At 40.2% G+C, this 20,501-nt stretch overlaps 1 protein-coding gene across 5 annotated transcripts in view; it reads left to right on the top strand.

Moving 5' to 3' along the window:
• The window catches only part of STOX2 (storkhead box 2), a 128,100-nt gene extending 108,465 nt beyond the window's left edge, over window positions 1–19,635 (top strand). For all 5 annotated transcript variants that reach the window (XM_042871391.1, XM_042871393.1, XM_042871395.1 and 2 more), the window contains 3 exons: window positions 72–224; window positions 7,802–10,064; window positions 14,030–19,635. In XM_042871391.1, the coding sequence (XP_042727325.1) occupies window positions 72–224; window positions 7,802–10,064; window positions 14,030–14,225 (2,612 nt within the window). In that variant the 3' untranslated portion in view covers window positions 14,226–19,635. The remainder of the gene's footprint in view (window positions 1–71; window positions 225–7,801; window positions 10,065–14,029) is intronic.
• The last annotated feature ends 866 nt before the right edge of the window (window positions 19,636–20,501 follow it).

Genomic DNA, 20,501 nt, shown 5'->3' with positions numbered 1-20,501 from the left:
CTCTTCATCGTTGTTCTGTGGGCAGCATTTTATAGAGAATGCTTCATTGCACATCTGTTGTTTTTTTGCAGGTGATGTATCACCAATCAGCATGTCTCCCATCAGTCAGTCACAGTTTATTCCACTTGGAGAAATCCTTTGCCTGGCCATCTCAGCAATGAACTCTGCCCGAAAACAAGTCACACAAGAAGCACTAATGGAGCACCTAACAACCTGCTTCCCAGGTAACTGTGCATGAATAAATCATTGGTCAAAAGAGCTCATGCCTGTAAAAGGGCAGTTAAAGAGTCCCCCCACTCACTGCCTAAAAGATGCTTGTCTGTTTGGCTTCCTTAGAAGATGGAGTTTCAGCATTTAGTAATCTGTTTATCTTAACTTTCCTGGATGGGAATATTGATTAATCATGAGATGATACCCAAAAGTAAAAGGAGGCTTTGGGGTTCCAATGTTAAAATTTTCTGTTCTTTTTTCTTATATGCACAGAGAAGTTCCATTTGATGGAGCCATTCATGTGAGATACACATTTTGCAGGGCCAATTCCTGACTGTATGTAAATATTAAAACAATGTCTTGAGATGCTAAACAGCAAATTGTGTTCATTTGTTTCTTCTTTTTAATATTTAAAAAATACAAATAAATAAGGCTATTTGTCACTTTTATCACAAAACACCTTCTTTATCATCATAATCGGGAGAGTTTAAGACTTCTTTATTACTTAAAGAGAACAAAAGCATATGTTGGAGCCAGAACAGACTAATTCTACCTCATGGCTTTCAATCTGGTTTTAAGAGCTCTGTTAACTTCATTCAGCTGTTTCAAGTGCCATCATTCACTCTCTGTAGGGCTGACCTCACAGAGGTCTCTGTGTAGAGCATTCTCTTTAAAAAAGAGTGGGTTTCCCACATCCTGCCTGTGGGAGAGACTCTTAAATCTGGCGGGGCCTGATATGAGTGCTGGAGTCCAATGGTGATGATGTGTCTGCCTCAGCAGGAGGGTGTTATATTTAAGCTGGGAAGAGGCTGTCGGTCTGGCATGCAGGGACTTTCAGAGTCATCTTGGATGCAGTTCTAGCTTGAATATTTTTTTTAATTTATTTTTAACTTGGCAACTCTCTATGACTAAAAGGTTTGGGGAACTGTCCCTCAGTTTACAGTTCTCTGAACTAGCTAAGAAAATTCTTTATTGTACATCTTTTAATGACACAAAAGCAGTAATTAAAAATTCTTCAGTAATAAAACTACTGATGTATCTGCTTCTTCTAGGCAGCCTAATTGTAACGGTGATCGTAACACAGTGAGGTTGTGGATGCCCCCTCCCTGGAAGTGTTTAAGGCCAGACTGAGCAACCTGGTCTAGTGGGAGGTGTCCCTGCCTGTAGGAGAGGGGTTGGAACTAGATGATCTCAAAGGTTCCTTCCAACCCAAACCATTCTATGATCCTATGTGTTTTCATGCCTTGAACTTTTTTTGTATCTTAAAAGTTACAAAGCAAGAGTTAACTCAAAGCCTTAGAGGTTGCATTGACTTTTGCTGCAACTGGCACTCACTTCTGAGGTTTTAAAATGTAGTTTTGGATCTACAGCTATGTTTGAGGTAAACAATTGTGTCTGACGTTTGATAATTGTACTTTGGAAAAGATTACTGCAAGTATATTTTGTAAATACTATCTCTCTGTCCTGATTTGTGGTTTAGCTTGCAGAGCATTTATTTTCAGTATGCTTCACAGATGTTGAAAACCGTGGTAAAAGTTGTAAGGGATAGGATGCAAAGAAGGCGAAGTTCGTAATTGTAATTCTAGATAAATTTATTTTGATGTTTTTTTCTAGGTCATGTTTTCTGTATAGCTATGTGTTTGAAAGGTTGCATAGATTGCAAGTGTTTTTTCCAGTGATTCTATCAGTACATTTAATAAAAACGCAATTGCGTGGCGGAAACAATAATTTACTGGTGGCATCCCTTGAGTTTCCTGGGAGCATGGTTATCAGGTGCCATGGTGCGTTGTGCTGTTCTTGCTAGACAGAGCCATGCATCAAAAATAATTCAACAGGCTCTGCTGCCGCAGACTGCTCACAAGAAGCCTCAGGCAACTTAGCACACAGTCTCTTGCTGCCTCTTTTTTCCACTGGCCATGGACATGTGCATTTCTCAAGTTGGGGATGAAAAAAAGGAGAGCCTTGTTTTTCCCACTCCATTTCCTAAAACATAAAGGAAATTATAATTAAAAAAAAAAAAAAACACCCTTTGTTGTTCAGTTTTTCCCCTCTCTAGAGGAATGCCCTTCTCTTCCAGCCATAACGTGTTTAACAGAGAAAGCATGCATGTTCTCTTAGTGTATGAGCACTATCCATGCATCTCGTGCCTTTATACGATGAATGGAATCTTTTCTCATGTTGAGTGATATTTCCACTTGTCTGCCCAATCTCTCTCATAAACCAGCCGTGGCTTTTTGAGTCCTTCTGTTCACTGTGGCTATTTTCAAATATCTGATGTCCTCCCATGTTCTGATAGCTTATTTTTCCTAATTATGTTATGATACGCTGAGAGAGAGGAGAGGATCGCCAGTGTAGATGTAGCTGTCATTGTCAAATAACCTCACTGTAGCTCACCCCGTAGCAGGACTTGTCTGCCTGTGCTGTTCATGTTTTAATGAACAGACGCTTCACTGCTCTTCATGGCACATATAAATTTCCTAAGACCCCAGATGCCATTCTCAAACTGCCTAAGAATAATAAACCTCTTTCCTCAGTGCGGATCTTACACGAGCAGTCTAGCCCTCTAGTTTGCTGAGCCATTGTGCAGGCATAAATCTGGGCCATGGCTCTATCTGAAATAAGGTATGCTAATTATTTATAACATCACATAGCAACCACTCCACATCCTTAACTAGTATTTCATGAGCCAATCAGAGTATTTCTTTTATCCCTTGTTAAGCCTTAGCATCAGCTCAGGAGAAAATCATTTTAGCAGACTTAACACCATTTAAATACTACTTCAGATGTATTTTTCATGAATTTATTTTATTGAAAAAGTTTGTAATGATAACGTATATCTTATTTGTGGCGTTTGTTATTTACCAGTTTTTTTAAAGAACAGGAAAGTTCCTGCTGCACATGCTTCCATTATTCTAACTTGGAATTACCCAATGAGATGTTTGTACAGCCCTACTTTATATTTATTGACCATGGTTTAAATCCTGTGCACTAAATGTAAATCTTTGAAATCCAGTATAAGGAGCTAAGAATGTAACCTCTGCTCCTGTGTTTAGCAGCCAGACCCTCTTATCTGTATTGCTATGGCTGAAGGAAACATTGAGCATTAGACTATGCTGCCTTTAGTAAGGATTTTTCTTTTCTATCCAAATTTGTCTGTGTTGTTACAAAAATCGTTTTAAGGTATTCAATATTCCAGCATGGAAACTGTGTCTGTGACTAGGTCATGTTTTGAAGTAAGAAGTTTTCTGAAAGCTGGCAAATTTCTCTGACGTCCACATTCATATCTGTTAGCTCTTTAAATATGTGAAATGTATATGTAGCACTTAAAATAAGTGTCATACATTAACTGAGTTCACCCTAGGTCAGTGTTCTTTGTGAGCAGCAAACAAGACATAATCTTCTGTCTGGAAGCTCAGAGGATGGCATAGTAGACTCTCTTGAGATGCAAAAAATGTACATGTCTGATGATTCAGTGTCCAGACAGTTTCTGCTTTTGAATTATTTAAACACTACATAATCTTAAATAACACCACTGCTGTCATGCAGTATTTTAAATGATAGAGCTTCTAAACTACTGGTTGGTTGGTTTTTTTTTTTTTTTTTTTTTTTTTTTCTTCTTGCACCTATTTAATAGGAGCAGGGAGACCTTAAGTAGACTTCTGAATGCAAGGGCAGGTTATATATAGAAATGATGTGGGCAGGTTAATGTGAAGAAAAAGATCTTGAGGAAGCCAGGAAATCTGATTTCTTCTTCTGCTTGCGCCTCTGAGTTGCCATGATCTTTGACATCACTTGCCCTCTATCTCTCATTGTTATTTCCAGCACAGTAGGGCTGCTAAGTCTAAGTTCTTTGATTATTTTAAATGGCCTGTTCTGTGCCTGTTGAAGTCAGGAGAATCTTGGCCAGTGGCTCTAGATGGAGCAGGGCTGGTCCCAGACTGTTCATGTTGTATACTTTCTCCTTAGTGTATTTGTTGATGCATGGCATTGAAATTGCTGTATGAAGAATAGTTGAATGACCCAGTCCTGTCTTAAAATCTTCATCCACAGCAAGACTTTCCTCTGCTGTTTTTTAACCTCGTTGAAGGTTGTAGAACACATAGAGGAACATTTATTTTATTTTTTATTGAACCTGCTGCAATCTAACAGAAATCTCACCAACCATGGGATTAAACAAGGACTCCCCTTGTTTTTCTGTTTTGTTTTGACTTCATGAATATGAATTGTCGCATGAGATGATCTCTCTTTCCAGTGCTTGTATGGGAAGTTCGGGCTTCTAAATTTGCGTAATTCCGTTGCACACCCAATATCACACTTCAAGTTTGGAAACAAAACGTAACAACACAACTGGAGTCATAGGATGAAATATTTAACTGCTCAGAGGGAAAATAGACATAGTAGGTGGGAAAGGAGAATCATTATGTAGGATAGATGTTAACACTTCCTAATATAAATAAACTACTTGATCTTTGCACTCATTTGGCTCTGGTTATGAGCAGTGGGAACACTCAAGTGCACATCTGCCAAGACTATGCCATATGCAGCCATGTTTGGAGTATTCACCTAACGTACTAGGTATAAAGGCATACACAAAATACTAGCAAGGGGGCTAGATTAATTTCATTGCTCCTGTTCACATTGCTGAACAACCTAATTCAAGTTTGAGTCTGTTTCTGCTTTTGTAAGTACCTGAAAGAGACCTGAACAAAATCTAAACAAAAGTAGGTAGTATTAGCAATACTCCAGAGATCTGCATCTGCCATCATCGCAGCTGGGGTAGTGAAATGAAGGGAAGTACCGCGTGCAGCAAGCAATAGGAGTGACAGTCTCCAGCTCCAGAGAGAAGGCTGACACAATTCACTTACAGCGTCACTGACTGCCCAGGCATGCTAATTACTTTTTCTGCATGTTCTCTGTCCCTACGACTTAGTCAATTAATGTAACTACAGTGCGTCAATTTTTTAGACACTCACCCAACATACTGTAGTTATGGTTTGTTGGGTGAAAAAATATGTATTTATTTTTACCATGTATTTGCAGGGCGTTTTTGTCACAGTATGAAAAAAAGCTAGCTTAAAACATGAGATGATCCATATCAATCTCTTGCTGAATGTCTTTCTCCTTTTTCTCCTTTTTCTTTTTTCTTGTTCTTTTTAGTTAAGTGAAATAAGGATGAAAGACCAAGTACTTCCAGTACTTCCAAAGGTAGTAGATATGTGTTCAGGTATTTATTTGTAGGCTCCTGGAGGATGCAATGGCTTGGTCAGGTTGTATGTAGAGGAAGGAGTAGAGATTGGCTGCTGCACGACAACTGCATCTCAGTAGGAGCAGGACTGGACCCTGCAGTGCATTTTCAGCACAGAATGGAGAGGCATATAAGCTTGAGATTGGAGTCATCTACCACTTGTGGTGCAAAGCATGAGGGGTGGTACTGACCCTAGATTTCCTTCTGCATGCTCTATGTAGATATTAAAGGTATGTCATTATAATGGGCCTGTGCATTTCTTCCTGGAAAATGATGAATATCTTTTGCTTATTAATTCTTTTCACTTTCCATTGCTACTTATATCCCAGGTAGTTTGCATCTGTTTCTTTGGCAGAAACAGGCAAGAAATTTTGCCTTTTTTTCATTATATTTTACTTTCCATTGTGCTTGACGTGATAAATGATAGATCTGTGTCGCCATATTTTATATCATGTAATTAAGTGTGAGGGTGCTTGGCAGCAAGCCTTCTTACTTACAGGATGTTAGAGCTGCTGTAAGTTCCAGCACTGGTCACCTTTGGTTTGTTCAGCACTGTAAGACTTCTTATTTTGTTTGCAAAGGCCAGACTCCTTTGGGCTACCAGTGGTTTACTGAGGCCTATCATCCCATCCCAGGAGCATGCCTTTTCCAGAGTTGCCCTCGCACCAAGAAACTGTTTTTGAGCAAGTTCTCCTGCTCTCTGTGATACTGAGGTTTTCATTGTCCTGCCTTTCACTTGCACTGTGTTACTGGGTGCTGATGCTTGGGAGCCCATTTAATTGTGCATTCAGAGCGTGGTAATCATGTGATGAGATGTTGGTCATACTGCCAGAGCTCTTGCTGTCATTCTCATGTTTGCTCACGTAAGGAACTCAGGGAGCTTGCAGGCTGCAGCCTTTGACATGTGAGCAAAGAGCTGGTGACCATACACTACATGCTATGGAAGGTAACTACATGACAGGAACAGCTGGTTGAAATTTTTCCAAAGTATTTCTGTGAAAAGCAAGTATTTGGTGAAATGTTACTGAAGGCACAATTTCATGAAATTTTCATTCTTTCAGCTATTCAGAACCTGATATGATAATTTGATATAAGTTTTCTTGCACTTCGTAGGTGGGCTAATGGCATGACTTATCAAGGTCCCTTCCAACATAACTTACCTTCGGATTCAATTATTTATTTACTGAATTAATTTTATTGGAAAAACTAAAACCTAGAGTAAATAATCATAACTTTTAAAAAGAGTTTCTTTAGTTCAAAAAATATAAACCAGCTCAGTACCCCAAAATAAGCTTAAACAGTTCCTAGTTCATCAAAATATAGTGGTCGAAGATAACAATTTCAACTGAAATTTTTGGAAGATTATTATTTCTCATTCAACACAAGCAGATTTCTTTTTAAACTACTTTTGTTAAGACTCTTGTTCCCTTAGCTCTACATGGAACTTACTCCTGTGCACAGCATGCTAACTTGGTATTTTATCTAATAAATTATTAAAGACTTGCTGCTGCACCACTGAACTCAGCAGGAGTACTGGTAGTGGGAAGGACTGGGTTCACAGTGCCACGTTTCCTATGCGGCTGGTGTGGCACTGATGCATGGCTGACATGCTTGACCATCTCTTGGTATGTGATATATTTACTTAAGTAAGCATCCTTCACATTGCATATGAAAGACAGAAGCAAATTCTTAGGAGCTAGATCTGTAAATTTCAGCATAGTGGAAATGTTTCTTTGGGTAACTTGAACTGTATCATTCAAAACATGTATTTTGGAGCAGCTGTTTTAGTTGAGACATGTTTTAATGGGAGAGCAAACCAGTTCAATCAAGACTGTGATGGGGGGCAATTTTGGGGAATCCTTTTTTTTTTTTTCCTTTGTGGTATTCTGCTGTAGGAAAACTACTTAGGCATCCAAATGAACAAATAACCACTATTTTATAGGAGACTGTACATTGTTATAAGTAGTTCTGGTGAAATGGGATATAGGTATTTGATTGGAAGAAGATGAAAAATGAAATATTCCTTCTAACACCCTTTGCTTTCCAGTGATTTTATCCTGTAGCTTAGGGTCACCTATGCGATGGAAGTGACTAGAAGTTCTCTCTTCCTTCTTTTTTTGCACTCCATTAATGGCCTCCTTTCTCTTAATAATTCATATGTTTGAAGTGTAGGAGATAAGTGAAAAAACAAACAGACAAGAGAATGCCTAACAAAGTACTTTGGAGTTGTTTGTTCAGCATATTCCAGCTTGCATATTAGAAAAACAGGTTTATGTAGGGGAGGGACGGAGCCAGAGTACTATATTGTTTACATACTCCCTGATATGTGTTTGCTGTCGTTTCTAGGGGTTCCAACACCCAGTCCAGAAATCCTTCGACATACGTTGAATATGCTTGTACGGGAGAGGAAAATATACCCAACTCCAGATGGTTATTTCATTGTAACCCCGCAGACTTACTTTATAACGCCATCTCTCATAAGAACTAACAGTAAATGGTACCATTTGGATGAGAGGATACCTGACAGGTCTCAATGTACCTCTCCACAACAAGGGACTATCACTCCCTCCACCTCGGGATGCGTCAGGGATCGAACACTACCCAAAAACCACTGCGACTCCTGCCATTGTTGCAGAGAAGACATGCACAGCATGCATGCATCTACCCTACAGAGGAAGTCAGCCAAGGACTGTAAAGACTCGTATTGTCCTCCTTCATTATGCCAGGTCCCACCCACTGAGAAAAGTAAAAGTACTGTCAATTTTTCTTATAAGGCAGAGACGCTCACAAAGCCTAAGGATGTAGAAAAACAGTCTAAGAAATTCGGACTCAAATTATTCCGATTAAGTTTTAAGAAGGACAAGACAAAACAGTTGGCAAATTTTTCTGCCCAGTTTCCTCCAGAGGAGTGGCCACTGAGAGACGAGGACACCCCTACCACTATACCTAGAGAGGTAGAGATGGAGATTATCAGGCGCATTAACCCAGATTTGACTGTGGAAAATGTCATGAGGCACACTGCACTAATGAAGAAACTTGAAGAAGAAAAAGCTCAACGAAGCAAAGCGGGATCTTCAGCTCACCACAGTGGACGAAGTAAAAAAAGTAGGAATCACAGAAAGTCTCATGGGAAATCGAGGTCCCACAGCAAGACTCGGGTATCCAAAGGAGATCCATCAGATGGCTCTCATTTGGATATACCTGCAGAAAGAGAGTATGAGTTCTATGATCCCTTGACTCGATCCCCACGGGAAGGCTGTTTCATAATAGAACACAAGGGAGATAATTTTATAATGCACAGCAACCCTAGCATGATTGAATCTCACTTTCCCATGACACCAGAATGGGATGTGTCTGGTGAGCTGGCCAAAAGAAGAACTGAAATGCCTTTTCCTGAACCTTCCAGGGGAAGCTCCCACTCTAAGGTCCATCGGAGCCACAGCCATACACAGGATAGACGATCGAGGAATGAGCGGTCTAGTAAGGCTAAAGAAAGGTCTAGATCCATGGATAACTCCAAGGGACCTCTGGGCTCAGCTACTTTAGGCACTCCTGAAGACATGGGTGAAGGCTGTAGCCCAGATGACCAAACAACTAGCCAAACTTACATTGATGATAGTACTTTAAGGCCATCTCAGTCGCTCAGTCATCAAAGGGCTCTGATTTCATCTGCAGGCTACAAAGAGACTTGCATCCCTGAAATAGCTAGCGGCAGTGTAGAAACCCCCAGTTCCTGTAGTCTGTTGGAACAAAAGCCTACGGAGAATTTGCCATCGTATAGTGAGCTCAACTCCTGCACAACAAAATCTGCAGTCGATGACTATTTCCAGTGCAACACATCCAGTGAGACTGTGCTTACTGCTCCGTCACCACTGGGAAAGAACAAAGAGGATCATGACACGCTGACAGGGACAGATGGGCTCAAAAAAATGACTCCCTCAGAAAGACAGTCTCAGCATGTTCCCAGGGAGCCTGGGGTGCACAAAGAGGAGTCCCCAAAAGGCCCAAGCAGTGGTTCAGCAGTTGTAGGCCAGACTCCAGAGGTGATTGCAAACGGACGGCTGGTTCAACACCACAGTGCTGAATCAAGCAGCCTTGATAAAAGGAAAGAAATATTTAGCAAGGATACACTCTTCAAACCTCTGCACAACACTCTTTCTGTGAATAGTTTCCATAAGTCTAGCACGCCCCTGCTAAAGCCCCATCAAAAGACCCCTTCTGACACGTTACCAGTCAGATGTGAGAAACTTGAACAAGCGATAGTAACCTCAGTCACACAAGTCATGCCTGTCTCACAGAGACAGCAAGAGACAGCTGGGAACCAGGAGGCCTCGTTTGACTACTACAATGTATCTGATGATGATGACTCAGAGGAAGGAACCAACAAAAATGCCGAGGAAGAGAAGAACAGGGATGATGTTGGCACAATGCAGTGGCTCCTGGAGAGGGAAAAAGAGAGAGATCTGCAAAGAAAGTTTGAGAAGAATCTCACTCTTCTCACTCCAAAAGAAACAGAAAATAGCAACAACCAGAGAGCCACCCACTCAGCCCGCCTGGACAGCATGGACAGCAGCAGCATTACTGTGGACAGCGGGTTCAACTCTCCACGGTAGGACTGTCACATTAATTGCATCTTTACAGTCTAGAAAGTTCAATTTTTAGTTATTTATGTGTATTGGTAACAGAACGTAGGGCCGTATTAAACAAATGTACGTGTTCTAAGACAGTGTTTTCTGCAGCTCTGGAATCTGATATTGAGATGTATGGTTTTCTGCCATACTGTAAGCAACCACTGGTACTAACTCTGTATTATCTTATTTGGCTGAAAAACCTCCCTGTATCTTTTTTTTTTTTCTCTCTGTTTTAAACTTACGTTTGCATTTAGAGTAGCAGGGATGAGCTCCTGCATACTTGCCCCTTCTTTTTCTCATCAAGACTAATTGGAAGACTAGACATGACTAGATGCCATAATCTTTGGCTCAGGCCAGAAAAAAAAAAAAAAAAAGTTTAGTCTGGGTTTTGGCTTTTTTTGTTTGTTTTCTTCAAAAATTTTGGAAGTGTGTCTATTGCCAATGAGTCTGGAACAGCTGTTTCCTCCACACTGCTGAAAGGGCTCAAGATATTTTACCTTCAGAAATGACCCAGTACTGCACCAGCAAAGAGAGAGATGTCTTGCCTAGGAAGCTTGGGAAAAGAGCCCACGTTTGTGTGTGGTGGCAAGGATTAGTCATTTCCATCCTGGAGATTGCAGATATTACAGAAGTCTTGGTGCAACTGGACTCTTACAGGCTTAGTGAGGAGAGAATTCCTGGTGTGTTTCCTACCCTGAAGTTCTGGTATTCTCATTTCCAGGTTAAAAATCCTTCACTCGAGCCTTCTTCTTTCTCCCTCTGGACTTTAGCTATCCTAGGTCCCTGCTGGAATGGAGCTTGTCTGGTTTTGTTTGCCCTGGATAGCAACCCATCAGAGTTCAGAACAATGACTCTGAAACCACAGAAATAATTTACAATGCTTGTTCTCCTATAGTGTCTTACTTAGGTTTAAATTATTTATTGCCAGTGTTTAAAAATAAAACCTCCAAGACTGGATTTGTATTAGAGGAAAGAAAATTGTTTTCTTTTAACTTAAAAAGTGTTCTTAATCCTCAAAATTATATAGTCTTAATAATCTACTGCAAAAGCTCACAGAAAGGCACATGAAGGGTTTCTTGCTTCTACACACAGGACTAATTTTCCTTTTCAGTTAAAGTCATGTCATTCTGAAATAAATTCCTTTGGATTTGATGGTTACTCCTGCTTGATGTTAGTGACAAGGCAGGAATTGCTGGGCCTGCTGCAGCACGCAGCAAACATCAAAGTACCGGAGCAGATTTCTAACATATGTATGATTTTTTCCTAAGTAAAAAAAAAAATTGAAGTAATTTGAGTAAAATGACCACGTTTGTAGTGAATCTAACTTTAAGAAGGGAATTCAAGAAGATTTTGATTTTGCTGTTGTTACTGCTCTGTAGATGCTTGGCATCCTTCTCACATACAGCTGCTGTATGAGGCTATTTGTGCTGTTTATTTTAAAGTGTAATCTCTTTAAGTTGAAGTTCTATAGTTCTGACTGGCAGTCAGTTTTTGCAGGGAAGTATATAATGTTTGGTACTGCTTGCCCAGCCTATCCTACTCTGCTCAATGTGTTTCATCTCCAGGACAAGATATTGACTGGATAAAAATTAGTTCTTAGTTTTGCTAGATGCGTGCTAACTGAATATAAGCTTGCTTTTCTGGTTAGTGCAAAGTCAGACATTTTCTTCCCTAATTATTTGCAGAAAGGCTAAAATCTCTGTTGAAGTTCAACCTGAACTTAGATTGAAGGGAACAGAACGTTGTGAGCTTACTGGATTCAGCTTATGTTAAGATTAAAAGGGAAACAGATTAGCAGCTTTTAATAATGATCATGTTCTACACGGTGTGTTTTAATTTTATTAATTATGATTCTTTTCTTTTTGCAAGGCCACAGAAAGTAAGGTTTTACATTAAAAAAAAAACCAAACACATTCTGTAGGCACTTTTTTTTCTGTATATTTGTTTCGTAAGGCCAGTGTAAGTCTGGATATTTCAAAGGCTTTTAAATATCCAAGTCATGAGTTTTGCATCAAGATGATTAAATTGGATGCTTTTGCTTTCTTCTGGTCACTCCTCGATATAACTCTATAAAAACAAATGAAGATGAGGTTGATTTGGACTCTCTGGCTATATTTACCTTTCTGTTATTACTTGCCTACCTTTTAACAAAAAATGTACTCCACAGCCCTTCTCCAGGAAATGTAAAACCACTGTCCAGCATCCGTCTGGTAAGATTCACCTAGCTGTGACAGCATCCATTAGCAGATGCCTTGGGAAGAGGATAAAACCAGCACCTGTATCTGGTGATATCTCTCAAGTATACTCTGGGCCTCTGCTGATGTGCGCCTCTGGGGTTGTGTCTGCTGGGCTGTGGTGCTGTTTGGTCACGCAGTGTTGCCTGGGGAATCAGAGTTAGCAGTTCTACACTGAAAGAAAAAGGGTATTTAATGAGAGGTGGGTACTTCATGTGATTTGCAATGGTCATTTGACTTCAAAAGTGTTTTGTGAATGAAATTCATCAAAACATCACTGTCTGGAAGACAGCCTCTCAGTATTTTGTTCATTGCATTTATACAGGTGGTATAAGGTATCCATTAGCTCACCGTATTCATTTTATTGCTTTATTTTTAGGGCTTATATAATACTGCTGTTCTTTTGTCACCTAAGGAAGGAGCTAATTTTGGCATTACTCTGCATACAGAACTCACTGCAGTCGTTACCTGTAGATGTCGTAATGGTCAGTTTGTAACACTGGAATTGAAATTGTTTGAAAATGTGAAATTGGTGGTCCCTTTAAGAAGGATACAATACTGAATGATCTTCAGAAAGGAAAGGTTGCATCTCTTCTTGATTGTAAGCAGAAAGAGAGGAATCAAAGACTGAAAGCACAGCCTATGTCACTGCAGCTCAGTGCATGTGTCACCCATCATAGCTGTTTGGAACTGCTTACAACAAGAGAGAAATTGGCAGATGATCAGTGCCATTTTGATTGATTTTAAAAGATCTACAAGAGCTTCTCTAAAAGCATCATTTTAGTTGTCAGTTTAAGATGACTTACAGCTAAATTTATTACTACAGCTAAACAAAACATTTCTTTTTCCCCTTGTGTCACACACTGACACATTCCTCCCTCTGTCCTCAGTACCTTTGGCTGTAGTGCCCATTTAACACCCAGTAGTACTCTAAATGGACTCAGGAAACATGTCCTTGGCAAGTCGTGATGTCATTTTGCAAAGAAGTGGGGCTATACATAACCAGGATCCACATGCCTTGGTTTGAAAACCAAATCTCTTTCTGCATGGAAAAACATGATTTAGAGATTAAGAGTAGAAAGAGAACAAAAAGAGTGGTAGTGCTGAAATCTAGCTTTAGCATATGGATGAGTTTTTTGAAGCTGTGGACTAAAATATAGACTCTTCTGCATTCTTGGTGAGATGTATTGTGTAGTCTTTGAAAGTGCTAAGTGTGCTGTCACTCCCATGGACAAAGGATTTGTTAGAACTACAGGAACTCGGTCTGTTACCTGAGTGACAAAGCAAGTTGTGCTGCAAGGTTCCTCTCCTAGCTGTACATATTCACAGAGCTGATTTGATGAAGTTACTTTGTACAAAAACGGACAAGCCAGGGAAGAAAATTACGTTCCACAAAATAAAATAGAAGGTATGTTTTGAGTAAAAATCCAGATACTTGACAGTGGTTTGGTTTACAGACCCCGTGTGACAGCTCCAGCTCTGCTTAGTGCTGTCCCTGTGTTACAGCACGGCTACTGCTGAGTTCTGCTGGAACCCGTTCTGGAGGAACATATGTGAGCTGTCAAAATGAGATGGTTTATTGATGTGACATTGCATACAAACACAGGAAGCCTATTATAAAACACTCTATTCTCCTTTCCTGCCTGGTCGATAGATATATCGGCATGTCATATGTGAGTGCGTATATATATATTTCTTTTCCGTTCTAGTACTCGGGAGAGCCTGGCATCCAACACTTCGAGCATTGTTGAAAGCAACAGACGTCAGAACCCTGCTCTGAGCCCAGCACACGGCGGTGCAGGCCCAGCGTTCAGCTTCCGAGCCACCGCAGACCCGCCGACAAGCGAAGCTGAGAAACTGCAGAAACCAGCTAACTGCCTGCAAGCTTCTGTCACTAGTGTCTGATAGTCAGCCTGCCTCAGAATTTCTGTCTTATCCCATACAGCAAAGTTTACGACACTGGGACTGATGTTTACATCTTTGGAGAAAAAAAAAAAAGAAAAAAAGAAAAAAAAAAAAAGCATCTCAACCACAGTTTTAGTGTTTACTTAAACTGTGCTGCTATGTAGACTAGGGGCAACAAATAAATCTTTCTTTCGAGGTATTGCTTTTCACATTTGCGGCTCTGTAGCAACAGAATAGCAGTAGGGATAATATGTACACTTTTTGCTTCACTTAATTGTAACTGAGCACATATATGAAAGTCTAGACACTGTAAGTGTAATCTGCATTTTCAATGTCCATGCAGTTGCCAACTTCATTTAAAAAAAAAATGCCACAGATGTGTGATGCCCCTGGTCAGAAGCTAAACTCTGCTGCAGAGTTGGTTTCCTTCAAAAATTGAGCCAGTGCTGACAGTGACCAGCCAGGATCACCGCGAGGAAAAATGATGCCAAACGTGACGAGTGATGACCTCGGCTCTGTCTGCGAATTATCGGTACCGATCAGTCATTTCCACTGTGCGTTTTGGTGACAATTTTGCAAATACCTGTTGAAGTGAATAAGAAGAGGTTCTTTTTTTAGATTGTGGAGGTTGGGGAGGGAGACGGCTTTCCCTTTTGTGTTTCAGAAGTATGAGAGATGCTCGTGTATGAGAGAAGCTTGCTGCATGACCTTCCGCGGTCACAAATGGGGGTGGTAGGCCTTGCGTAGAAGGGGGAATGGGGAGGGAAGGGGAAGTTATAACTGTTGCAGAGCTGCGGTGCGAAGTGACACAAAATATAGGAAATATCTTCAGTTTACGTAAAGTGTTCTAAAAAGATAATCTGATTTTCGTGTCACTTCTGGTATTGCATCTTGCCATTAACGCAGGAACCAGAAAAAAATCTGATTTCTTTGAACAAAAATATTCTTTATGATATAAATGACAAGTATGGCCTGAAGAACTGATTTCTTTCTAGTGGAAGGACATAAATCTATTTTATGTAGCTTATTAAATAGAGTGCCTAAATTAGGCTATTAAAAAATAGCATACAGTGTAGTTATTATCAGAGAACAAAATTTAGAGAATTATAAACTTCTGGCCTTTTTATTCAGTGGATGTTATTTGCAATTTAGCATTTTATGGACATGTTTAGTTTCTAGAAATTAAATGTGTCCGTATGGTGGGCAGTAGAAAACTGAATTCTGTAAGTATGGTTTATCCTAATTGCTCTCCCCGAAACTGTTACTCTGGAGTAATTTGTGCCATGCTAATTACTGCAGAGTAACTTCTAGGGATAGTTGAACTTCAAAAATAATTTTGAGGTGTAGGGTCACATTCTGCTCTGTTCCTCATACAACCTGGTAGTGCAACAAACTGACTTCAAAATTAATTCTGTCTTCGTTTTCTGTCAGAACAGACAAATTGGTGGAAGAATAACAAAGATATTAAATCGTTCAGCAGTCCAAACTGTTGAATAGAAGAGAGACATTTCCACTGTCTAGCTCCTGTAGTACACAGGTATTAAAACCAACTGTACATACTAAGAACCAGTCTTTTCATCAGGTTCTGGTGACATGCATTACTCTGTACGCAGAGTCATTTGAGCTTCACTCGTGTTCTATATTCTCATCAGAAGTCTTCACTGAAGGTTCAGCCTTATGTTATGCAGTTGGATATGAGTTCATTTTCTTACCAGCCGGCTTTCTAACTGGATGCGACCAGTTTCTAATTCTGTAAGAACATCTCCAGTAGCCAGTAAATGCACAGGTCTGCTTTCCTTGGTTTCAGTGTACAAATTCCATTTCACAGGAGCAATAAGACCTTTTGGTGCACATGAAGGAAATTATTGTGCTTTTGGTTGGTTATCAAAGTCACTTGGCCTTTAGCCTTCTGCCTTATCATACCTTCCAAGATGTGCTCTAATGACCATATAGCGCTTTGCATGACGCATCTTACTATTCAATATGTAACTCCAGCCGTGCTTACTCCATGCGAACTGTAGAGTCAGAGATTTTGTGGGGAGCTGTCATATACTGTGCAGTAGCTGACTGTGATTTTGTTTTCTGAGGCAAGCTCTGATATCAGTAGTATGTATCCATTCAGTAAATAAAAATGTCAAAACTTAAAAAAATAATAATAATAATTACAGCCGATGATCTGAAGTACAAATGGCAGTATTAGAATGTGAGGAGCAAGAACAAATTTTATCTTCTGGAGAAGTGTTTGTCATAAAGTAATCAGAACTTATGCAGGCAGCTGGTTGTACAGAAGACATAGTTCCAACAAAATATGACAGTACATACCTACAAACTGTAGTATGTAGTTTCCTAAAGTTCCCAGAGACCAGCAGACAACATAAATGTCATATTAATGTTGACGTGGCATTGTACCAATATTAATGTGACTCTTGGAATATGGAATGTAAACAGAAGTTTCAAATAGAAACGTTCTAATCTTGAATTGCTTTTTTTTTTTTTTTTTCTCCCTTTTTTTTTTTCCTGTCTTTTTTCTTTAAAAATCAACAATGGAATATAAGGAAATTCCATCTTGAGGTTCTGGTAACAAAACCACGAGAGTGGAGCTTGAGTGCTTTATGTCACCCTAATCCTTTGATGAAATCATAGCCTTGTATTACGTGGTTGCTTATCTATCATTCTTCTAATGTATCGATTTAAAGGTTTACAGAGTTAGATTAGGTTGAATCTGTGTTGTGTTCAACTGTAAAGGGTCAACACAAATCTGTCGGCATTTTGCACACTTGATATGTATTATTATAATACAACATGTTACTTTTATGGTAATTTTTTTTACACATATAACTACCTCCATGAATTTGATGAAATGCAGCAACATAAAAGCGTATTGTTGTACAAAGCAAGGTTAAAAACTTTGAAGCATTAGCTCATGGCGTTCTCTTGTGTGTCAATGCTTGCGTATGAAGTCATCGTGTTTCCATTGCCACGATTTCCTTTTACAATATTAAAAATCTGTCTTTCAGATGAGTCATGTAAGACTTTGACAAGGCTGCATAATTTGGATAACAGTGAAAAGGGAGGCTGAACCCTCCCATCCTCTCCCCAGTTACTGCTACAATTTCTGCCTGGTAGAACTTGAAAATGTGTATGTAACTGAGCAAATTAGGAACATCTACAGTCTGTGAAATATGATTGAGGGTGTGGGGTTTTAGGGGAAGACGCTCCGGGTATTTTCTTGGCAGCCTGCAAATATGCTGGGCCCTATTCTGCCTCCTTTTGCCAACAGGTCAGGTCATGGTTTCTCGGAACTGGCAAGAGTTAGAACAGCAATATGTGCTCTGGTTTCTGGAGCATGTACGTCAGAACCACTCACTCTTGTAGAAATGAGCAGCAGCTCTTAACTGACTTTGCTGGGAGCAGCATTAGGGACCCTGCTTGAGGTATGTGCCTGTTGTTCAAAGAACATGGCCAAGTTCCCAAGAAAAATGAAGCCGGCCTTGGAAGTAGCCAGTTGCAACAAGCCACCTTTCAGAAGGGAAAAAAGGTTTTCCAAAAACCAAAGGAAGAAAGTGGCGGCTGAACTTAAGCAGATCATATTTATATACAAGCCCCGATTTATGAACACCTCTTTCAGCAAACCTAGTGCCATTATCGCAGTGCAGGTTAATATATGGTCATCAGCGGAGCTAATTTAGCTGTTAAAATAGTTCAGTTAAAAATCGTAAGAGGTCATCCATTTGACTCTGCATCATTGTAAAACATCCGTAAAACAAGCAGCGATGCTCGCTTGACTTTAAAACATATCAGGAAAGAAATATTGTAATGAAAACCACAGCCTAGTGCTTGCCAGAGCAGTCATTCTTACAGCAGAGAATGAGGAAGCCAAGGTCATGCTTTGCACCCAGATCATGCCCTCTGGCCCTGGAGCCTTCCGTGTGGTTCAGCCAAGGCAGGCAGGTGGGTGGCACCATCCCCATCTTGTGTCAGGGCATGCTGAAAAAAAAAAAAAAAAAAAAAAAAAAAAAAAAAAGACAAAGGCTGAAATCTCTGGACAAAATTATTAACTGGTTTCCTTCTTTCTTTTCAAAAGTCATTCCAGTAAAATTTCTTAGTTAACCAAAGTGTTGATAGTCTGAAGTTTTCACACGGTCGGTTTAAGAGAGGGGCTGCTGTGTGGTCCTGCGGGGACTCTCAGACGAGGAGTGCCAAACAGTTCCAATCACACAAGTACTGCCAGCAGAGGGTCTAGGAACAGGATTTTTAATTAAAAATGTGTTTTTCAAATACATTTCCCAGAGCTTTTCCTAAACACAGTTGTTCAAGTGGTGCTGAGGAAGCAAATAGCACTCCTGATCTGGTGTCACCCGCACAGTTTACAATTCTCTTTGCTCTTCTGAAGAAAGCTGTACAGTATTAAGAGAGAAAAGTTCTATTTTTTACATAATTCTTTAAAAGAAAACAAAGTATATATCTAAAGCGTTCCCCCCCAACATAAGTAAAGTACATGGATACTGCATCAGAGAGCTGCATGGCACGCAGGACCCAACTAAAGCCAGGCTGGTGCTAGAAGAATCCGGGACTCGCACTTCTTATAGTGGCTCCGAGCATTGGTTGCAGCCCCACGGTGTAAATCTGGCAGTCACTCCCCACTTCCCCCCTCTCACAGAGAGCGGAATTGCTTGCTAACTCCATTGAAGCTCAGTTCTGAGCTGAGGATTTCCATGTTCCTTCCCCCAAGACAATAAAGGAGCAGAAGGCCGCACGCACACACCTGGAGCTGGAAGAGATCCCTGATGGAGGGCAGCAGCCCTGTGCCCGGCTGTGGGGAGAGCTGGCATAGGGGTTACCTTGGTGTGTGGAGAAGTGTGCTGAAAGGGATGGTAATTCTGCAGGTAACTTCCTGTGAGTGACTGAATGTGGCTGTTGCATTAGGTCTGAGTTAATAAATGCAAGTGGGACTTACTGTATGCTAGAAGGGAGTTTTGCAGCCAAGACTGCCTTGTATAAATGTGTTTGCACTGAAGAAAAAAAAAAAAAAAAAAAAAAAAAAATTAAAAATTACTTGGTCTCTGGTTGCTGTAAAGGTCATCCAAGATGGATGTTCTGTTTATATTGTATAGTATTTCATATGAAATAATTACGGTTCATGAAATGTCTTCCCTAACGTTACTGATTTATAACAGCACATTTGTAACATGGTTTTTATTGTGTCAGTGTACCATATTGTAAATGATGATAACTTGTCATGCTTAGTATAATAATTTAAAGGAAAAAAGGACAGGGATTTTTGTAAGTCTATATTTGAAAGTCCCTCCATATGGTAATATTGTGTTCATGTTGTTTATGTAGTGTTGTGTGAAATATCCATTTTGGATTGTGTTACTTTTTAAGATATTAAATAACATTTGGTTATATGTTTTAAGTGGATTTCTTGTACCCATCGGTGGCTTTTAGAGAAAGTGCTTTCCATTTTAGAGAAGACCGCTTCCATTTAACACGCCATCCTCTCCCTCATTTTTGAACCCTTGTGTTACAGATTGTCAGTCTCAGAAAAACCAGGTGAGTGCTGTGTCTGTGTGTGCTTCCCTGGGGGGCTGTGAGAGTGTGAGGGAGGAAATTGGCTGCATTTGAGAGCCCCAGTGGGAAGGGGGAAAAGTACATGGCTGGAGAAATGCTGCAAAGTCCCCCTATCTCTGCTGATACCTTGTCAGGTGGTATTTTGAAGGTTCTCCTCCCCAGCGTTGCTCTTTTCCATTGGCTCCTCAACTGTTTCTATAATGTCCGACTTTTCTTCTTGGTTTATTTTCTACGATGTCCTTCTCTGTCAGAATCCCACCTCTTCTGCTCTATTCTGGCACTTTTCCTCCTTCTGGTTGTTTTCTTTTCCTATGTGTTACTTGACATGAGACATCCTTTGCTCCTTTTCTCACCCTTTCTGCTTAGAATGTCATCCTACTCCTACAGGGCCTATTCCTCCCTTTTTCATTACTTTCTCTTTTCACTATCCCTGTTCATTTAAAGACTCCAGAGAAGAAAAGGAGCTCCTGTCAGCACTTCCCTTCCAACCGTGCCACTCCAGATTGGTGACTTCAAAAAAATGCTGGGTGGAAGTTTTCCTTTGCTGTTCATCTCATCTGTTCTTCTGTCCTTTTGGCTGCCGCTCCTGTTCTCTGTGCTTTCTTGCCCAACATCTCTGCACTTTGAGGGCTCAAAGGAGTCCTCAAACCTCAACTAAAGCCCCAGCTCTCATTTGCCTTCCAGCACTGAGCAAGGCCCCAGCTA

This window comes from Lagopus leucura, unplaced genomic scaffold (assembly GCF_019238085.1).
Source record: "Lagopus leucura isolate 7727_CA_CO unplaced genomic scaffold, USGS_WTPT01 Super-Scaffold_100004, whole genome shotgun sequence".
Taxonomy (NCBI): Eukaryota; Metazoa; Chordata; class Aves; order Galliformes; family Phasianidae; genus Lagopus; species Lagopus leucura.
Note: the sequence above shows the minus strand (reverse complement) of the source record. Positions and strands in the feature narration are given on the sequence as shown.